Source organism: Drosophila suzukii, chromosome 2L, assembly GCF_043229965.1.
Source record: "Drosophila suzukii chromosome 2L, CBGP_Dsuzu_IsoJpt1.0, whole genome shotgun sequence".
Taxonomy (NCBI): domain Eukaryota; kingdom Metazoa; phylum Arthropoda; class Insecta; order Diptera; family Drosophilidae; genus Drosophila; species Drosophila suzukii.
In genome coordinates, this window is record NC_092080.1 from 412,057 (window position 1) to 433,216 (window position 21,160).

At 45.5% G+C, this 21,160-nt stretch overlaps 6 protein-coding genes across 13 annotated transcripts in view; 2 read left to right on the forward strand and 4 right to left on the reverse strand.

Annotated features, from left to right (window-relative positions):
- Positions 1-21,160, forward strand: part of Plc21C (Phospholipase C at 21C) — a 46,486-nt gene that overhangs the window by 10,619 nt on the left and 14,707 nt on the right. For all 7 annotated transcript variants that reach the window (XM_017088410.4, XM_017088762.4, XM_017088584.4 and 4 more), the window contains exons 2-3: positions 3,153-3,588; positions 13,264-13,410. In XM_017088410.4, coding sequence (XP_016943899.1) covers positions 3,496-3,588; positions 13,264-13,410 — 240 coding nt within the window. In that variant the 5' untranslated portion in view covers positions 3,153-3,495. The remainder of the gene's footprint in view (positions 1-3,152; positions 3,589-13,263; positions 13,411-21,160) is intronic.
- LOC108020990 (lectizyme) lies at positions 3,799-4,707 on the reverse strand. The gene has a single exon (XM_017089455.4). The coding sequence runs from the start codon at positions 4,700-4,702 to the stop codon at positions 3,884-3,886; it is 819 nt and encodes a 272-aa protein (XP_016944944.2). The 5' UTR covers positions 4,703-4,707; the 3' UTR covers positions 3,799-3,883.
- LOC108020983 (lectizyme) lies at positions 6,231-7,189 on the reverse strand. The gene has a single exon (XM_017089442.4). It carries the CDS (start codon positions 7,157-7,159, stop codon positions 6,326-6,328), a length of 834 nt encoding a protein of 277 aa, XP_016944931.2. The 5' UTR covers positions 7,160-7,189; the 3' UTR covers positions 6,231-6,325.
- LOC108020974 (trypsin) lies at positions 8,254-9,260 on the forward strand. The gene has a single exon (XM_017089429.4). The coding sequence runs from the start codon at positions 8,304-8,306 to the stop codon at positions 9,156-9,158; it is 855 nt and encodes a 284-aa protein (XP_016944918.2). The 5' UTR covers positions 8,254-8,303; the 3' UTR covers positions 9,159-9,260.
- LOC108020896 (uncharacterized) lies at positions 13,410-17,780 on the reverse strand. Of its 2 annotated transcripts, XM_065868884.2 has the most exons (2): positions 16,601-17,771; positions 13,410-13,662 (listed from the first exon to the last, which is right to left on the reverse strand). In XM_065868884.2, the coding sequence occupies exons 1-2, from the start codon at positions 17,637-17,639 to the stop codon at positions 13,457-13,459; spliced, it is 1,245 nt and encodes a 414-aa protein (XP_065724956.2). In that variant the 5' UTR covers positions 17,640-17,771; the 3' UTR covers positions 13,410-13,456. The 2 variants fall into 2 exon arrangements, with proteins under 2 accessions (XP_065724956.2, XP_016944803.4); XM_017089314.4 differs by lacking the exon at positions 13,410-13,662 and having other exon boundaries at positions 15,473-17,780.
- On the reverse strand, positions 17,992-20,573 carry LOC108020884 (uncharacterized). The gene has a single exon (XM_017089287.4). It carries the CDS (start codon positions 20,207-20,209, stop codon positions 18,092-18,094), a length of 2,118 nt encoding a protein of 705 aa, XP_016944776.2. The 5' UTR covers positions 20,210-20,573; the 3' UTR covers positions 17,992-18,091.

The following is a 21,160-nucleotide window of genomic DNA, read 5'->3' on the forward strand; positions in this document are numbered from 1 at the left end:
AATTATAGTCGGAACACACACAAACCCATACAGTGTATACATGTATAGAGTGCCACAGGCTGGCGCTGCAATTTCCGCGCGGGAAAACGAGAGAGAGCAAGTGGAAAACTGTCGCTCCGAAAAGCATGCTACAAAAATCTGTCCACCCACCTCCTCTTTTCTTCCGCTCAGAATTCTTATCTTGCGGCTCTCACCTGCTTCAGTTTTAAACATTTTCACTTTTCCCAGCTTTTCCCCCGCACTACCCTCGATTTTCCTTTTTCCTGCGACGCTGTCATGCACATTAACCAAATAGCTGGCGCCTTGATTTGATTATCATGTTTGTGTGAGTGTGGAGTGCGTTGCTGGGAAGATTGCCGTTTGACAAGCAACTTCCGCACTCTCCCCGGAAATGGCAGCGAAGAAGAAGAAAGCCCTGTCACTTGGGGGCATCCCATTGATTCCGAAAAGTTGTCCATGAACTAAATGGACACTTAGGTGCAGGTACTTAAAAGCCAGTCCTTGGCGAACAAAAAAAAACACACAGGGAGGCATTCGGAAGTACTAGTCTGCACCAGCAATTGAGCTCCTATGGGTAATTTAATAACATCAATTGGTCTAAATAACCTCTTAGAAAATAAATCATAAAAGCCCATTAGAAAAACTTACCTTTAACTTAAAAAGTTTCGTTTTGAAGATCCTAACAACTTTTCTCGGTGTGGAAAGTACAACCATGAGATCCATAAATTCAACTCAGATCAACTGGAAGACTGCAATAAACAAGCCAATAACAAGTACGCCATGGCTCGCTACATATATCAACATTTAACCTTTGGATGCGAGCTGGCAAAGGAAAACATATTTTGACTGGCGTTTTGATTTATGCCGCTTTCCCTGGCCCTGAAAAGAGGGGGCAGGGGTCGTGAAAACCGAAGGGCCGGGCTGGAGGAAAGCGTTTTGTTCTGTTTCCGTCGCATACATGATTCATGGGCTCTCGCTCTATCTCTTTTTTAGAACGAGAGCGAAAAGCGCTGAGGAAAAGTCACTTGAAATCTGTGTGTTGCCGCTGTGATTTCCGTTGCGTATCCCCGGAATCGGTCCCCGAACACCCCCCATCCCCACCCACCTTTTCCACCTACTCTGGGGTACATCTGCAAATTGCCTGCAATAAATTTTTTGCCCGTTTGCCATAAAACACTTAAAACGATTTGCAAAGTAAAAAGAAGGAGGGCAAAAGAAAAGCCATGAAGCGAGCAGAGCAGGGAAATGAGGAAAATCGAGCAGGCATCTCCCGCATTTTTCATTCCACTTACGATAACATTTTCGATATCGACTCGAAATCCATTTGCCCCCCACACACAACAAACACTCTCGAAAATAGTCGGAACACAAACAGAATGAAAATGCTTAATTACTTCCCCTTTGGCAGCCTGCAAATTTATGATGTACAAACTCAATTTCAAACAGAAAATGGCTGGGAAAACGGCAATATAAATTCACAAATTCAATTCTATTTGCGAAGGCAACGAACACAAACAAATGACTTCCTTTATGCGCGAAAAACTTTCGACAAATCTACATGCACGCATGGACACAAAAGTTAGGACCAAGACACGGTAAAAAGTTTGTTTCCCAGAGGACCTTACATTATAATTTAAAACTTTAAATTTTTGTCAATTAAAGAAAAAAAAAGGGATTAAACAAGTAATAATTTCGAAATCATAAATTTTTACCAAAAAAGTCAGTATTTTGTCGGAAACAAATCGACATATGGTCCAAATATGGACCATGGACCATGGATAAAATTCCCAATCGGTTGGCATTAAATTCTAAAAACATTATTTTTTGTCGATCTTTTTAAAAAAAATTTAATATATTTGTAAATTCTGGTCAAAACAGTCTTTCTTTTAGCTGGTTTTCTTTTTGGACTACGACAAAAAACCGGAAAAGTATTTTCAGGTTCTGTTTCTTTGGTAGTTTACCCGCTTTTTTTCCAGCGTACACATATGTGGGTTGTTTTAGGTAACTCAATGGCTGTGGTTGCCTTTGGACTGTGGCTAAAAGTTTTGCTCACATTTTCATTGGGTGCTTCTGTTGCTGTTTCCATTTCTATTTCTATTTCGGTTACTGTTTCTGATTCTGCTTCAGTTTTAGTTTCGGATTTGGCCGACGGTCTTGACTGAAATTGGTTATGACAAGGCCAAAAGAAATTACGAAAGTATTAACCCGGTAGTCACGTGCGTATTTCCCTCTGTGCATCCACTTCTGGATAAGCTGTCATCTCAGTCTGCCTAAGTGGATTATGCCAAAATCAAGGAACCACTCAGTTCAGTTCAGTTCGGTCGAGTTGAGCTGCGAACACAGCACCACCGGATGTCTATTTAAAGCTACTCGATAATGCTCAGGTCAAGAGTTCTCCGCCGGCTAATTGAAAATTGAAAAAATGTTTGTGCGCCAAATTAGCGAACCGAAAAACGGTTTTCCTGCATAAATGAAGTGCAGTCGAATACAAAAACCAGAAGCCGAACAAAAGGAGAAGGGGAAGGAAACTACAAGGGGGTTCTGCAGCACAATGGCCGGCGACAGCAGCCCAAAAATAGGCAAACAAAGCCGGAGAGACCTGAATGAAATGGGCCCGAGTGAATGGAGCTCCATTGCTGAATGGAAGCCAAACCCATCGTGCGGCTCCTATCCGAACCCAGACCTCGACTCCTGACCCTTCGCGGACCCGTGTAATCGGGTTGACCCGCAAACGACAGCGAAACAAAAGCGCCAGACTTTTGGCGAAACGTTAATCAAGCTGTATCTATGTAAATCTGCAGTGTGTCACGACTTATTGAGAAGTAAAAATAGAAATACAGGCGAAATTGAGGTTTCCAAATTAGTGAATATTTTTGGCAAGCATTTGGCATTAGTTTTGGTCCTCTCTGACTTAAACAATTAAAGGGTTATCTGTATTACGACTTAAATTCCGGATATTTAATCGATAGTTAGTGATCATTTTTGGGAAGCACTTAGCATTGAACTTTAATTGGACTCGTCTGACGTAAATAGTTGAAAAGTGATATAAATTTCGAACTAAATTCCAATTCTTTTCCAGTTTACCAAAATTAGTTAAAAGCTTACTGATTTTCAAACTGACCAAATACCACCTTTTCCCCTTGCAATTTCAGCAAACCGCGAGCTACACAAGTCCGCAATTTTAATCAAGAGTTCAGGATGCAGCCAAAAATGGTCGGAGGCGGGGCAAAAACAACGGCGCTCTAATTGTGGCCCGGACCACGTCCAGGACTCGGACACGGACCAGGACCATGGCGTCATTTGTATGCAGCCAGGCGAACTCTGCGACAACTACAGCAACGGAAATGCCGAGCAGCGGCTAAGCGGAAACTGTAAGCCGCAGCGATTCCAAAAAAGCAGCCAGAAAGTAACCAGAACGCGGCCATCCGTGGGTCAGAAAAGCAACCGAGGGACACAGACCCTAAACGAGATTTCGAATCCAAAAAGTCAGTCAGGATGATGAGCGCCGGAGGAACGTACATCTCCACCGCCAGCGTGGAGGTTCCTCAAGCTCTGCAGGATGGCGAGAAGTTCATTCGATGGGACGATGTGAGTAGTACTATATTTATCTCTACTGATCTTATCTGCGATTACTATTGATTAAAACATAATTGAAAGACAATTTTAATAGAAAACTTATGTGGTCATTAATTTAACTGTGACTGTCTAGATAGCTGGGTTATCGAATCCGAAAGTCATTTAATTTGATGAGTTGAGTCAGTACAGAAGTGGTTTCTGCTTTTAAAAACACAACATAGATAGTGTGAGTACAGAATGTTCGTTTATTGGGTGGGTATATACAGTTATTATACAATATAATGCACAGTTGTTGTACAGTAGCTACCTACTCATTGTCGTTACGGTTCTCTTCGATCCAACGCTCATAGTACATTACGTTTGTGTGCACTGAAGGGTAGAAGGTGGATGCACAGGGTGTCATTCCCCAGGATACGATGCCAACCAGATAGGCTCCGTTTTCGGTCTTCTTGACCACAGGGCCGCCGCTGTCTCCGTTGCAAGCTCCGTCGGTTGTTCCGGCGGTGTAGGTGCACACATTGCAAGTCGCCACCTGGGCAGTGACGGGCATTGCGGCATTGCAGGCCTTTTCCCCAATGATGTCGACTTTCAGAGTCTGAAGATTCGTGGGCAGCGATCCCGAGTTGTCGCGACCCCAACCGTAGAGGTATCCATCGCCAGTGCCCTCGAATGTGTAGGGTGGGAGACTCACCACGCCCACCGGATTGGTGCCATCCCGGGCCACGGCGTTCAGGTCGAAGGCGTCTTCCTTGCTTAGCCGAATCAGACCGATGTCATTGGGTCCCACGCCACCACTGTACTCCTCGTGGACCACGAACTGGGACCTGTCGAACTTTCTGCTCTGTACGCTATCATGGCTGAGGCGACTGTGGGCTCCGGCAACGATTAAACCATCAGTGTAGCTCAGAAGACAATGGCCGGCAGTCAAGCAGGTCGTACTGCTGATCAGAGATCCGGCACAGAAGTGCGATTTGGACGTCGTCTGCAAGGAGACTATGTAGGGCGCCTCTCCTTTTTGCGCCTCATAGCCGTTGATGATGCGCCCCTCAGGGAATCCCGGCTGGGGGATCAAGTTGGCCGAGGCTGAGGCCAGAGCCAGTGCGAATAGAACCACGAATTGTCTCATTTTGAGTTCTCTGTTGAGTTTGTGCTACTGCCAGGTCGGTCAGCGCCTTTTATAGGTCCCACCAATCTCAAATGTGAGCCCAAGCACTCCAAGATCGGTTATCGTTATCACCTTAGAGCGATTTATGATCCTAACCGGCGTATTCTTGGCCCCGATATTATTTCGCTTTGTCCTGTAGTGGCGCCTTTGACTGATTAACCCGCTAATCTCTCAGCGCCTGCAAGCACTTGAGGTTCGCGAAAAGGCTTCCCTGCAGTCGACTTGTCTGGTTCTTGGCCCCGATCTAGTGTAGTGCCACACTCCATTTATAGGCCATTTTGCCTAAGAGCACTTATCTCGAGTTCGCACTATGCGGTGGTCATAAAACATTTGTAAATCTCAAATAGACAGTTAATGTGTCTCATGAAATCTACACTGATTAGATTGGCAAGGTGTGAATGAACCAGAACTCCATTAAGATTTGTATCCCTGATAAGTTATTCAGAACGCAAATAAAACAATCAAAATCGTAATGGAAAACTTATCAACTATTGTCTTTGATGTTTTAGTGTAATTTAATTATTTTACGTTCTAACATATAAAATGTTTAAAATTATGAAGGTCACATAATATTACACTTAAACCATTATCTAGATTATATATATACGAGAAATGGTTAAAATATGTATGGTACACTCTAAAAATACTTCGATGATAGTAGGGATATTACCAAAAATGATGTTCTAATGTTATTACTTAAGTGGAGTATTTTCAGGAGTACCATAATGGTTTACTAGATTGTGTTCAAACATTAATTTAGCAACATGTTGACACTAAAGAGTAGAGCTTTTTAGAGCTTTTCCAATCTATTTTATCAACTCTAGACAGCAATTTTCTAATCTCATCGATAAGGTGATTCAGCTTTTGGTTGTCTTTGATTGGTCGAGTGCATGACTTTCGAGACTGGAAATTTTATCAATGGCACACGCCTCCAAATGTAAGCGCTTTGCAGAGCTTATATTAGAAGCCATAAATTAAGAGACAAACTGTGGTCGGGACAGTCCTTAATCCAGTTCCGATTACCGATCGATTTGAGGGTTATCAGACACCATAAATTGTAAATCCAACCTTGGTGGAAAAGACAAACAAAGACTGGACTTTCATTGCCAGCACTTATTTCACAAGCGATCGTAGGGAAGTTGTGTATGGAAGTATCATGTGACCGATTTGGATTACTTTACGTCCAAAGTTTTTTGTGAGTTAGCAAATATAATTGACAAAATAGTTATCTTTCTTTATGATTTTTAAATCTTTTAAATTCCTTATTTAGTATTACTTGATATTTCATGCTGTTCAATATAGGATCCTAAATAAAAGCTTGTCATCATGTCTAATCTTAAAGAGATCTAATAAAATGATCAGCAAATCTCGCTTAGGCAAACAAAACTGGAAAATCATGCTGATCCATTTTTAGTACTTTACCTAACAAGGACAACCGTCTACCAATCATCTTATAGTAATTAATTTGTAAGAAACATAGAGACAAAAGTTTAGCTGGATGCATTTATTCAACAATCGATCATTGCTCTGATCAAAGTGATTCCGATCCTTGGTTTGATCTGACTACAGAGTTATCCCTTCGGTTTAGTAGAGCTTGTAGTAGGCGCTCTGGATGTCGGTGACCCAGTCGACGTAGGAGGCCACCTTGGTGAAGACGGAGGGCAGGTTGGCCAGTCCGCAGGGGATGTAGCCCCAGGAGACAATGCCAATCAGCTCGGAGGAGGCGCCCTCGAACTCAACGACCAGGGGGCCGCCGGAGTCGCCGTTGCAGGCAGACTTGCTCTGCTGCTGGGAGGAGGAGCAAATGTTGGTCTCGGCCAGAGGAGCGTCTTCCGGGAGCGCCGCCTTGCAATCGACGTAGTTCACAATCTCGGTGGTCACGGTCTGCAGGGTCTTGGCGGCAGTGAAGATGTAAGACTTGGGCTGTCCCCATCCGTACAGGTGGGTTTCTCCCTCATGGACCTGCTCGCGGCTGGGCAAGGTTGCGGCCTGCACCACATCGTTGAAGATGAAGGACTCGCTCACGTGGAGAATGGCAATGTCGTAGGGTCCCACGCCGCCGGTGTACTTTTCGTGGACGCGGCCAAAGTCAACCTGGCGCTGCTGGGTCTGCTCATCAACCACGGAACGGGTGTGGAGTCCGGCAATGACACTCATGCCTACGGGGTTAGAAATGCAGTGGGCAGCGGTCAAGACCCAATCCTTGTTGACGATGGTGCCTCCGCAGATGTGCGAGTGCTTGGCGTAGTTGGTTCCCAGAGAAACGATGTAGGGAGCGGAGTGGGGCTCCGCCTCCGTGCCGTTGATCACGAAGCCAGTGGCGAAACTGGGCACGATCTTGGCCAGCTTGTCGGAGAGCTTGCCTCCCTTGGCGGCGGCCACCAGGGCAACAATCAGAGTCACAGTGATCAACTTCATTCTGCAGGTTTACGGAGAATGTCTACTTCTAGCCGGGCCAAACGCGCCTTTTATACCCCTCTACCGCCGGAGATAAGCAGATAGATTTATGAATCGTAGTCGACGATTAGTTAATTTCGTCTGAATTGATTAGAACAGGCCGATATGAATTCGCGTAGTTCATAGTAACTTGCCCTTGAGTAGGAAAAGCCACTGAAACCCCCAGCCACGTGGGCGTGCGTAATGTGTTAACTGAGGTGTTGACACGGCAAGGTCGCCAAGGTCCAGTCTCAAAGGATGCTAAAAATACCGCTGACCCTCGCGACGGGCTCTCCCAGCTCCCAGCTGGCGGCCAAAGCCAATTAAAAGTGGATTCCGGACCCCTAAAGTGACCGCACGTTTGCGTAAACATTTTCAGGACAACATCCACGCGACGGGGCATGTGGCATGTGGCCCGGCCCTAATGCCACTTGGATGGAGGCAACTTGGCCAGCAATTATGTGCACGGATGTGCATGCGAGGATGTACTCCACCCTCGTCCCGCCCCAGAGGGTAATTGCATGTTTTATATGCCACAGCACCCGGCGCGGCTAATGGAATCCGGAGCCATGGGAATAAGTTTGAATTAAATTTAAAATTAAGCATTATAAAAGTAGTTTGTGGAAAATGACTGCGTTTAAAAGGATACCAAAGGATATAGAGATAGGTTGTCTATCAGCCTCATCAATAGATGCTGACATGATAGATTTTAAATCAGAACAACATTACTACATTACCAACTTTAAGATCTAGAGAATTCTGAACTACAATATTACATTACCAACTTGTAAATCTAATGACTTCCGTTGAAACTTAGATAATAATTTAAAATATAATCGTATAGTTCCTCGTTCCTAAAATTATTTTATTTTATTATTTGTCTTTCAAAAATCTTATATAAGTCAACAACTAAAGAATGTTTTATTCTTGGCATATACTAAAGATACCCAAAAAACTACCATAAGACCAAAATAATCATTTAATCGAACTAGTTCTTTGGTTGAGCAATTCTCATAAGGGACTTTTTCTCTTTCCCTGATTACCAAAGCTTTGTCTTTGACTATAAAAGCCCACTTGCTTTTCGGCGGCCAGTTAAGACGTTTCGTATTTCTCGGCCGTATCAGCAATGTTTTCGCCGCTTTTCCTACTGCCCATTTTGGCTCTGGCCGGAGCGGCCCAGATACCGCACATCCAGCACCTGACATTGAGGAGCGCGGAGCAGGTGTCCGCTGAGATCCAGCCGCTGATCATCGACGGCTACGATGTGCAGGGGGTGGACAATGTTCCCTACCTGGCGTCCTTGTCCCTGACCAGGGCCACCTACACCCACGTGTGCGCAGCTTCCATTATCGGTAAGCGATGGCTTCTAACGGCTGCCCACTGTGTGGCGGAGCTAATCAAATTCAATGGAGATGCCGTGGGAACCCCGGTTTATGCCGGGATCATCAACCGATCCAACGTGACGGCCGCCCAAGTGCGCTATGTGGACTTTGCCTCCACGCACCGGTCTTTCAATGGCAACGCCGGCAGTGATAATATAGCCCTGCTCCATGTCTCCGAGAGTTTCGAGTACACCGCTCGAGTGCAGCAGATCGCCCTGCCCGACATCGATGATGATTACAGCAACAAGACGGCCGCAGCCTATGGCTGGGGACTAACCGACGCCGACGGCGATGAGTACTCCAAGGAGCTGCAGTACGCCTTCGCGCCCCTGCTGAACAGCACTGCCTGCAAGGAGCTGCTCCCTTCGGACGCTCCCCTCACCGCGCAGCAGGTGTGCTCCCAGGTGAAGACCTGCTACGGAGACGGAGGCACTCCCCTGATCTACTGGCCCATCACTGGACCCGCGGAACTGGTGGGCCTCGGATCCTGGAGCTACATGCCCTGTGGCTATGCCAAACGGCCCACGGTCTTCACCTCTGTGCCGTCCTACGTGGGATGGATCTATCAAGTGATCGCCGCCTACTACCAGCTGAACTGAGACATCTGAAGAGTGACGAAGCGAAGATCTTTGCGTAATACGCCAAATAAATACTGCGAGTAACCGTATCTTATCACGGAACTTGTTAACGCCAATCGAAAACCGCGTTTTATTGCCTGATAAATTGACGGCTGATTGCCCAAAATCGAGCTTACTATCTACGATTGCCGATCAGCCACTGATATATGATAGTCAGTGTAAGTGCTGAGTAAGTGCAGCAGGCATTCCAGTCAGGTGCTTGTGAGATTCAAGACTTAAGGCAATGTTATATGTTGAGGCTCTCCATAAATAATGACAAATGTTACCGAACCGCAATCATGTAGCTTTTAAAATTGTTGTTAATACAAAAAGGGCGCCTATTCTATTATTTTTTGATTGCCCACTTAATCTAACTATAGATTGTGATTTTGGATGTCATAATAAAGGGATTATGGGAGCTGATTGCGTTCGAGTGGAAAGTTTCTTGGAATTTTTAGGAGTCATTCAAATTTAATTGATTTCAACAACGTTTGCCAAATCCCCCCCAAAGCCCCCAAACACAACTGCAGAGTCGTAAAATGAATCGCTGCGCTTTTGACCTGTCTATAAATGCAATCAATTTCAAGTTAAATAGATTTTAAAGCTGAAAGGATTCTGCTGCACGAGAAAAATAATATTTGAAATGACTAAACGAAAGGGAACGAGTTAAGAAACTAAGTAAAGGTTAGATGAATGGGGGATGAGTCTGACAGATGGGCAAAGGTCTCCAGCTGGTTTCCATTTTCCCTTTCCTCATCATCAATCTTAATTTCTGATCCTCGGAGCAGCCTCCCACAGCGCGTTTGGTGACAGACCCTGACGAGAAGATGAGTTCGGCTCCAGACCCTTTTTCCTCGAACGGCTCTTCGATAGATGGCTTGGGGTAACGTCAACAGCAGTGGCAACAAAGTTCTCGAGTGCCGGAAAAACTTTCTCAGGTAACTCGTGGGGAAGGCAAATGAACGGCTGGGGAGGAAACTGTATGTAAACAGGAGCTAAGCAGCTACATATTTTATGATATAATTTGCATGTAGTTCAGCCAGCAGCTGTTTAAACCCATTTCGATAGTTTGGTCTGAGGCAACCCTCTCCAAGGGGACCGAGCCGGCTTCTGAGTGGTCCCGGCAGCATTTGCATATTCCTATCCCCCTCCTCATCCAATCCTCCTTCTCCCAGGGCTCCCTAATGGACCGGGGCACTCCTGCCTTCTTTTTGGACGCCTGTCAGCCCTTTCAGAACCCAGTTCCCTAAGCATGATTGACAGGCGAATGGAGAATGGCGTGTGACAATCGTCACCAACAGTTGTGTTCCATACATCTAGATGTAGCTGTATCTCTAAATGGGAATCCGCACTGAAAAAAAAGAAAAACCTCAAAAAAATCCTTTTAAAACTTTTAGTTTTACATGAGAACGAGAAAGCGCAAATTTCGCAATGTCGTGTTATCTGCCAAGGAATGTTAGCAAATTGTATGGAAAGATAAAGTAAATTTAAACTAAAGGAAGTCCTCTAATAGTAAAACCTAACATGACATTGAATAATGTTAAAATGGCATTGAAAAATCGGACTTAAATGATTCAATAACAGTGGAAAGTACACAGAAAATATTTTTATAGACCTTTTATGTTATACGTTCCCAGATCGAGGATTGTTGGTATCGACGTTTTCCGCCGTGCATTCATCTGAGGCACATCTGGCTGGCTGGCAGTTATCCCTTTTCCGTTCTCGCTGTGCGGTCTCCCTTAAGCGTTTTCTATAGCCGACCGACATGCAGGGAGCAGATCCAACTGTTACACCAATTGAATTATGCATGTAATCGCTCTTATCCTAAACTCACACACGGTTACAAATACATGTGTGGCCACATATATATATACGCAGATATAGACGCCGATTCAGATACAGATACGGATACACAATTACCGATACGCATGCAAACGGTGGCTGTTAATATTTGAGGAGCGTGTCAAGTGGCAGTCACTTTCAACTGAGGCTTTCAGGAGCAGTCACGAAGTGGGAACTGAAATTCGCACACAATTTCTGCAGTTATTGGATTTCCACTGAATTTCGCATATTGAAATTGAATTAACGAAGTTTTTACCGCCCTCCACGACGAGCTCGACTAAATTAGTTTTCAGTAATTAGACAAACAGGAAAAGCAACCAAGACAACTCGAGTGGGGATTGTGGATTCCAATTAGCGATGGTCGACCCTTTTTCCTCTCCCCGATTTCCCTAAGCAACCAACTGAAAATCCCCAGAAAATATGCGCCTAATTGAATATCACAAGTGGTTGGGGTTGCTGAATCCGAGTTGATGTTTTCAATTTCAATTATTAAGGAGCTCCTTCTGCGAAAAAGGGAAAGTGAGCGCAGGCAGGCCACTTTGGCACCTAGTGGGTTCATTAAACCCGAACCCAAAATTCGATACCGAAGGATAATGAACTTGTGGCTGCACGAATTAAATATGCCCGTAACGAGTATTTCAGAGCTCATCAATTTTGGCCATAACAACGAGCATTCCCTAATCTTAACGGGCCAGTGGCGGGGTCAAGGAATTCCACCCGCTAATTGGAGTGAGACTAACTGGGGGTTCGATAAATTCTATGGGCAAACAGATAGGTGCTGCGGGTTCAGAACCCCCGAACTGAGAGTTTGTATATAAGTTATGTTTTTCAAAAGCAGGCAAACTGGTAAAGGGGCTCATAAACCCTATTGAACTGAGCTACCTTTAACGTTCAAACCTTTCTGACGGAACTTATTAATAATAAAAGTGAATGGATAATTTCTTTATAGTTATGTTTAAAATAAAAAAAATACAGTAAATAATCACAGATTAATCTGCTTAAAATATCAAGTAATTGTTTATGGAATTATTTAACATAAGGAATGAATAAAAATTTGAATAGAAAGTAAAGATATAATGGAGAGTGAAATTCCATACACAAAAGTTTTTGTTTTGATTTACCAATTTTTAAATAAATATGCTTGTGTGACACAATCGCCAGTTGTTGGGAAAAACATCAACTTATTTGTTTATGTATAGGTTTATTTGTAGTGCTTAAAAGTGACTTGAAATTAAGCCCGATAAGAGTAACATTATTATTAATATAACCATTCCGAGCATAATAACTTAGCAAATTAATAAGAGCACAAAATGAATTAGTTCATAACTGTTTTCAGTCTATTTAAAATATGTTTCAAGAAACACAAACTATGTTGGTAATGTATACCCCGTACTGTGAAGCCCTATGTAATGGTTCTTGTTGCTTACATAAGGGGCAATGAATATTTTAATAATATCGCCCCCTAAAAGTACCTAATGCCTGCACCCAAGAGTGGATCACTATGTTGCCACATTCCTCGGAGTAAAGCTGGCGTGACCATCGCACTTTTCCCCACTTAGTTGCACACACACATTCATCGCGCTTTTGTTGCACGTTGTCTGCGTTGACTTTAACGCTTAGATGGAGGAGCCACTGCCCTCCACCCAGCACCTTCGCCTCCCTCCTGGCAGAAACATCCATTTGGGCCGCCCCATTTAACGCGTTGTTCAACTCGACTCGACTCGCTTCTCAGAGAAGCCAAATTCGCGAGACATCTTGTTCGCTGGATGTCAGATTTGGCTGCCACTTATTTGCATGCATATTTAAGAAATAAAAATATTTTAATTTTGGCCGGGGTTACTCGGAATGCGCATCTGTTTGGCATCGCCAGTTGCGGACTGCCTGTGCCTTTATGAATGGATGGATGGCCGTGGTATTAAATATTTATGGCTGCCGGCAGATGCCCATTTAATTTGACTTAAATAATAAGCAGAAATAACGGACGACAGACGGCTTATGCACTCATGCGGCCAATTCGGCTGAGAAATTGGACGAGATAAATTCATTAGCCGGGGAGGGGGGCTCAGTTCAATAAACTCTGGAATTGCGATTGTGTGTATATCATGTGCTCACAATTTATTGGACCCGAATCGCAGGGAGAAAATGTGTATTGATTACCACATGTGTTGCTAATTACAGTTCCTGTTCCTTAAAGCCTGTTTTACTTTTGGTTCTCATCAATCTGGTTTATCATCTTTGATTTCAGGACTCGGGCACTGGAACACCGGTCACGATGCGCGTCGATGCCAAGGGATTCTTTCTATATTGGGTTGATCAGAACAACGAGCTGGACATTCTTGATATAGCCACCATACGCGACGTTCGCACAGGACAGTATGCCAAGCGGCCAAAGGTGCGTATACTTGATAATTTGTCACACCATGGCGTATACTCGATATTTACTCTTTTGTCGCGTCTTCGTTTACATCTACTGGGGGTTTGTCACTCGGATCCGTCCAAGATTTCGCCTGTGGCAGGCCACAGCATTCTTCGGCGGTTGTCTCGATGAATTCATCCGTCGGTATCATATTGGGCGCCGCATCGCAGGACCAACCTCCCTTTTTCCTTTTTGAGCAGCAGCATTTACCACAGCACAAGCATCCCACTGAAATTGAATTGAATGGAAGAAGAAATATTTGTCTGGTTTTAACACGCACATTGAATGAAAGGAAAAAAGTGGGAGGTCTCCGTCCGGTTTTTGTGTGTTCTGTGGGTGGCGTGTGAGGTGTTTTATTTTGTAGGTTCCGCCAGCGGATGTAATAACTTTTTCATCACCGCAGAATGCATACAAACGACACTCGAGAAAATACAACATCTGTTGTACAAATGTATATGCGAAATTTATAATAGAACTTGAGTATGGGAAAAGTGGGCAGAAATCATTAGTTATGCCGTAAACTAGCGAAATAAATCCTAGAAAACAGGGCAATGTATTCTGTGGGTTTTTTATTCAACTGGCGCCCAATTGAAAGCCAATTACTGGGACTGGTATGTGAACACCTTTCCCATTCCAAGAATAGGAGAGCAGGTAAGCCACCCAATTTCCCGCTTAGATTGCCCAGCCAAGTCACGTGCGTTGTGTCCCCATCCTTGGACCCGGAATCGGAATCAGTATCCCACTGTGACTGTGTGTGTGTTTTGCAACAGTTTTCCATAGTGAGTTTTACCTCGATGTGTGTCACGCTTTTTCCGTTTTTCCACAATTTTCTTTTCATGGTAGTCGGTAGGACTGGCCTCATTGTGTGGGACTATCTCGGCGAATACAACCCCTCGTTTCCTCGAAGTTAATTCATTTATCTTGGCAATGACAAGGCAACATGGTTTGAATCCTGCTTTTGTGCGTTTGAAAAGCGTTTTATGTAAGCTCCTTGGATCAGAAAAAATTCGTTTCAAACTTTCGCTGAAATTGCAAACCCAAACCGATGTTAAGCCTTCTTTAACCTTCTGCGCCGCATTATCAAATTAAAGTTCCATAAATGCTGCTCCGCTTTTTTCGGGGTCCCAGCCATTAGGGCAATTATTCCGATGGGGAAATCCTTGGGCGTCATTTCCTTTCGGTTCTTGGGGTGTGCCGCATTTTGTTCACTGTATAAATCATGTTGCTTGGCCTGGGGCCACGCCCACCGCACACCGCCCACGCCGATAATAGTTGCAGTTGTTGCTGTGGAGCGCGACAGGCCCAAGGCCAAAGCCAAATGAGTTTTGTTTTCCTTTCAGTTTGCCCAGGGCAAACTAACAGCGCCGGAAAAGTTGGAAAATGAAAGCGGTCTTGGCGGGACAGAAGGAATTCGGACAATGAAATGTTGACAACACTCTACGAAAAAGAAGGGCAGGCCTTAACATTGAAAAAAACTGATGAAGGGAACAGAAATTGTTACTATGATATTAAATTATTACTGTATTTTAATAAAAAATGTGTTAAGTAAAAACATAAAGCTCCAACAGGATTCCTTTAAAAGAATTATGGGCTATTACGTTACACTAAGGTTTTGAAAAATACATTTGCATTTAAATGAGGAAAACTCAATTTATTATAATTGATTATTCAAATGTAAATGATTTTCTCAAAAATCACTTCACGTAAATCCCGTAAATTAACAATTGTGGCGAAACAGACTGTTATATGAATCTTGTTTTAAAAGAAGGCAAGCTTTAAATCGCATTCATTACTACGGTTATTCGAGTTAATGAAAGAAAATGCTGCCTTTTTCGGAGCGAAAATAACCCTTTGGCACAGAATCATGCGTTAATTAAATGCACAGAGCTCGTGGGCGTTGACCACGCCCAAAAACACACGCACACTCAAAGGGGCCAATGTGTGACTAAGTGAAAGCAACGAAAAGCGTAGCATACATCCAAGAGCACGAGTCCCGCCCTCGCTGTGCGGCTTAATTAAATGAGTACAAGTCCAGGGCTCAGCTAGAGATCCTAGTTTATTTAAAGGACACAACTAAAATCGCTTCAAGGCAGCGCAAGACATAGTTAACACGAATACACAACTCCAGGCACAAGTTACAAATGCGGACTTGGACTCATGAAATGTCACCACAACAACACGAGGCAAGGACACGGTCATCCGCAAGGGTTAACACTCTGGGTCAGGCGGTTGCACAGCCGCGATAGAAGCTCGTCCAGATCACTGGATATTTTGCCATCGTAGCGCCGATTCCTTCGCCGCAGGACCCCCTGCAGTTGCTGAACGGCCTGCACCCTGGCGAAATGGGTTTGCAGCCGGGGATTGCTGCAGAACAGGCTGTTGCACTGGATGGGGTCGCACTTGTGCTGACGGGCCGGGTAGTCGGGATCCTTGCACTCCATGTACTGGCGGTGCCGCATCTGGCGGAGATAGTCCCGCACCTGGCGCTCCCGATCCCGCCGCCGCATCTCTTTGATCAGCGGAGTATCCTCCTCCTTCGGGGGACAACAGATCTCGCATGGACAGTCCTTGCTCGCCTCACCATCCCCATCCTTGTTCCCTTCATCCTTCTTTGGCTTTTTCTTTCTCCCTTTTCCCTTGCCCTTGTCCTTATCCTTCTTTTTGTCTTTATCCTTTTCGTTGTCTTTATCGCTGTCCACATAATCAGAGCCACCTCCATCACCAATGGGCGTGTGTTCGCTCGGGGGAATGGTATCGGTACTTCGGGGAACTAGAGGACGATCTTCTTCGGATGACCTGAGTTCCGGGTCCTCGGTCTTCTTCTTTTTGCCCTTGCCTTTACCTTTGTCCTTGTCTTTGTCTTTTTCTTTGTCCCCTTTCTTATCAATTTCAGTCTCCTTTTCTTTGTTATCTTTCTTATCGTTCTCATTATCCTTTTTATTTTTGCCACCATCTTTCTTACCGTCATTGGTGCCATCCCCCTTGTCCCCCTCGCCCTTATCGCCATCCCCTTCATCACCATCCTTATCCCCTTTACCCCTATCACCGTCTTTGTCACCATCTCCCTTATTCTTTTTGTCGTTCTCGTTCTCTTTGTCTTTGTCATTATCCTCCTTCTCTTTTTTGTCCTTGTCTTTGTTCTTATCTTTACCATCTCCCGACTCACCATCTCCTCCGGGGCCATCCGGAACGAACTCGCCGCATCCCTGGGCCGGCGGATCCTTGGGATCCTTGCAGCACTTCTCCAGCGCCTCGCAGAGATCATTCTTCCCATTCGGATCCTGAACGAAACAGGTCACCAAAGATTTGTACAGCTCCTCGTAGTTGCGTGGCTCGGCTGCTCTGGCCGCATGGCGGGCAGCCATCTCCCGCTGGAAGGCCTCATCATAGGGCCTCGAGTCCAGCTTGTACTTGGCCCACTCGTAGTCGGTGCACTTGTTCTCAGCCTCGCCACATTTGGGGGGGCAGTACCAGTGCTTGCGTCTCAAACCATGCTTCGGAGGCTTCTCCGGCTTGGCCATGTCCATCGCTTGCTCCCTGCTGATCGCCGGGAATCCGGCGTTATCTTCGAACGGATGCTCCGCATCCGCTGCCTGCGGGCAGTGAAGCCAGGAGAAGGCGTTGCTAGGCTTCAGTTGGCGCCTAACGTTCGGCATCTTGTCCAACTTGGCCTTCAGACACCTTCGATTCAGGACGTAGGCCCCGGGTTCCGGGGTTTTCGGCTTTATCTGCCACTTGGGTTTTATGTTCGACTTCTTCGGCGGTTTGGGAAGAAGACTGGCCGCCTTTAAACTCTTCTGCAGGGCTCTGTCGAAGAAGGCAGCCTGCGGAGTGGGGTGCTCCGATCCGACGCCATACCACCCCAAGGTCTCCTTCTGGGGACTGTAGTTCCACACGGTCAGCACGTCCTCCTTGTGTTCGTTGAGTCGGTCGCATTTGTTCGCCAACATGGCGTCTTCTATGTAATTCAAGGTCTTGGCGTCGCTGCATTTGGAGATCGGTGGCAGAATAGTGGGGTACGTTTCTTGCAGGTGGGGCTTGTGGGTCTTGCAGTTGCTCCATCGCATCCACTGGTACAAGGTGGGTTGCTCCTCCACAAAGGTGTTCAGCAGGTCAGGCTCCTGGCAGACGGGTGGGCCCTGTGAACCTTGACCTCCCAGGGATCTCCTGGATCCTCGGCTTTGCGCATCCTGTCTGCCCATCATTGTTTTAGCTAAGTGTTTTTTACGATTCGGGTCCAATTTTTTTAAGCTTTATCTACGAGTTTAATGTGAGAACCAAAATAAAACAGGCCTATGTTTTAAAATTTAGGTGTTGTCTGTTGAACACATGATAAAATACTGAAAATGGCTTACACAAGTTGTCGGCAGGGCAATGTAAGAGATTTCAAAGCCTCCTTATGTACCTGAATAATAAATTAATATTAGGGGAGACCTGTTTGAAGAGCTGATGTCAAGTTTTTATGTTAGCTAGTTCCATGTTTCTCATGACTTCTAGTAACCATAACAACATCCTTAAGGTAAATCTTCCAAAGACCCTAAAAAATACATCGGCATCTTTGCTAAAAATAATCTTTTATTGAACAATTGTCAAATTTGGAAAAAACACTAATATGTGTCAAAGGATACAAGCCAATAAAACGGTCGAATAAGACTTCTCAGATGCACTCGCACATTCGCTGGGCGATCCTCTGGCGGAGATCGTCGAGGTTGAAGAGCAGCTCGTTGTTGACGATCGGATGGCGCTTCTTGCCCAGGAGCCGCTGCAAATGTTGCAGGGCGCCCAGGCACTCACAGTACTCGGATATCTTGGGATCCTGGCAGAAGCAGTTGTCGCAGCTGATGGGGTCCACCTTGTGCTGGGGAGCCGTCGGCTTTTGGCCAGCGCACTCCATGTACTCCCGGTGGCGCATTTGCCGGAGGTACTCCCTCATTTTGCGAGTCTTCTCCTGGGCAAACACCTTTTTCATAGCCGGGGAAACGGGCAGCTTTTGAGCGTAGAGACAGTCGCAAATGGAGCAGGGGCAGTCTGCTGGAGGACAAGTGGGACACTCATCCTTCACGGCCTCCTCCTCTTTGTCCTTTTCCCCCTTGTCGACCCTCGGAGGCTTGGGCTTGCCTGGTTTCTTACTGGGCGGTTTCTTGCTGGGCTTACTAGGGGGCTTCAGCGGCTTCTCCTCAATTTCCCCTTTTGGCGGAGGCTCCTCAGTTGGTGGTTCAATTGGGTTGCTCGGCACTCTATCCGAATCCCTTGTGTCCAGAGAGGAAAAATTCCGAGTGGACGTATCGGTGTTGCTTTCGATTTGGTCCTTGGGTGGTTTCGGTGGCTTAAGAGGTTTCGATTTTTCCAGACCTGGATCTTTCACGTCCTTTTTCTTGCCCGATTCCGGTTCCTCATCCGGGTTGGTCCCCTTATTTTTATCCTTGCCTTTGCCCTTTTCCTTTTGATCCTTTCCTTCCTTGTCCAGATCCTTGTCTTTACCTTTATCTGGGTCCTGAATCTTTTCTTTTTTCTTGTCCTTGTCTTTTTTATCCCCTTCCTTATCCTTTTCAGTTTCCTTATCTTTATCTGTACCTTTGCCCTTGCCCTTGGTTTTATCCTTTTCTATATCTTCTTTGTCGCCATCACCTTTATCTTTGTCTTTTTCTGGCCGATTTGTACCTTCAGGACCTGGGCCACCAGGCTGACCTTTCTGACCATCTTTCTTAGGTCCGCCACCACCTTCTCCAGTTTCTCCATCGCCTCCCCATCCACCTGCTCCTCCGCCACCTGCTCCACCACCTCCCTCCTCATATAGTTCCTTGAACACATTTGCACAGCACTTCGCCATGGCCATGCAATCCGGATCTGGTTGGGGTTTCACCTCGAAGCAGGCTTGGAATCGCCTATAGAGCTCATCATAGTCGTGTGGCTCGTTATCCGGTGGTGCTTTCTGGTCGAGGAACCACTTGTGGAAGGCCTCATCGTAGGGTCGGGAGTCCAACTTGTACTTGGCCCACTCGTAGTCGGTGCACTTGTTCTCCCGTTCGCCACATTTCGCGGGGCAGTACCAGTGATTGCGTCTCAGGCCGTGATTTGGAGGCTTCTCCGGCCTGGCCATGTCCAGGGCTTCTCTCAAACTCACCATTCTAGTAGTTGCCGCTTCCACTCCAAGGGGATCCATAGGATCCTGGGTCTTTTCACAGAATAGCGTTCCAAAAGCCTCTTTGGGATGCAGTTTCTGCCGCGCAATGGGCATCCTTTGGAGCTCTGCTTTCAGGGCCTGTCGGTTGAGGATGTATGGTTGACACAGGGGAGCTGGTTGTGGCGGTCTTTTGGGCTTAGGTGCAAGCGGTGGACTAGGAACTCGTTTCCTTAAGCCACTAGCGTGTTTTAGGCTGCTTGACAAGGTACGGTTAAATTTAACAGCCTCCGGTAGATAGGCCCCACTTGCAACGCCATAGTACTTCAGAGTGCTCTTGTGCGGGCTATTCTTCCAGATCTTAAGAGCGTCCTGCGCTTTAGCACTGATATCTACACATCCTCCCTGATCCACCGACTCCGACAGCCAGTTCTTGGTGTTATCGTAACTGCACTTGGACACAGGTGGTCGAATGGTGGGATAGCGCTCAAATGGAATGAATTTCTCAGTCTTGCAGTTCCGTTGACGCATCAATTCATAGGGTCTGGGGACCACCTCAGAGTTCCGGGTGTCAAATGGGTTGCACGGAGCATCCGTGTGTACGGAATCTCGCCTAGAACCACGGTAAGACCCAATCGATCGCCTGCTACTCATAATTATCCCCTTTTTTGATAGATGGGCTGAGACTGTAATTTAGGTTTTTATCCTTTTTTTTGGGATCCTTTATACAAATTTCAAATTTTGTAAAATTAAAAATGGGTTTTTCCCTATCTGGTTCTTACGACTATCTGAACACTACTGTCGAAGTCTAGTCGAAAACAGATGACAAATAGTTCATGAGATCCTTGACGTGCAGTTAATTCCTTTTCCTACGGAATAGAGCTTGTGGACAAAAGTTTTGTGGTATCAGTTTCCTTTTCATTCGTTGGACACAATAGAATGTTTATATAAAAAATCTTTTAAATTTGATATAACATTTTTTTTAGCTCGTCGAGCAAATGTGTATTTTTGTTTTGATCTTTTGTTTGTTAATAAATTTTTGACGCAAACTTCAATCCTTTTACGATTCGGGCTGCTTTAGGTAAAAATTCAATAGGTTTATTAACTTCTCAATTCTAGTATACGGGCACAATAAATAAATTATTTCATTGGTTTTTCAATAAGAGTCATACGGCGTTGAGTAGTATTTGATTAACACCTTCAAAAATCAATAACTGGGCTTTGGGGGCTGTCTAAAATTATCACGAGCATCCTGCGGTCCGCCCCCTGCCCCCATGGTCCATAATGAGCGTTCTTAATATTCAAATTTCGAGCGGAGCCAAAAGGATTAGCAGGCCAGAAAGGAGTCGCAGGATTTTGGGGGCCGTGAGTGGGCGGAGAACTGCGCGTGAGTGCCGAGCGCGAAGCGTGAGAAGCAATTAAGATAATCGCCGTAGTCATTTCCGCTTTACGCTTCGCACGGTGCCGTTCCGAAAATCCGGACAGAGACGTCCCGTGGCAGAGAAACCCGGAGAGCCAGCGACAGAAGCTCCGGCCGTGAAAGCCATTTACATTATTCAGAGCGACAAATTTGCCGGAATTAGTTTTTAGTTAAAAGCAAATCAT

Bases quoted from the DNA above. Each gene is read 5' to 3' on its own strand.
- LOC108020990 (XM_017089455.4), bottom strand. From the start codon at position 4,702: ATGAGACAATTCGTGGTTCTATTCGCACTGGCTCTGGCCTCAGCCTCG.
- LOC108020884 (XM_017089287.4), bottom strand. From the start codon at position 20,209: ATGAGTAGCAGGCGATCGATTGGGTCTTACCGTGGTTCTAGGCGAGAT.
- LOC108020974 (XM_017089429.4), top strand. From the start codon at position 8,304: ATGTTTTCGCCGCTTTTCCTACTGCCCATTTTGGCTCTGGCCGGAGCG.
- LOC108020896 (XM_017089314.4), bottom strand. From the start codon at position 17,639: ATGATGGGCAGACAGGATGCGCAAAGCCGAGGATCCAGGAGATCCCTG.
- LOC108020983 (XM_017089442.4), bottom strand. From the start codon at position 7,159: ATGAAGTTGATCACTGTGACTCTGATTGTTGCCCTGGTGGCCGCCGCC.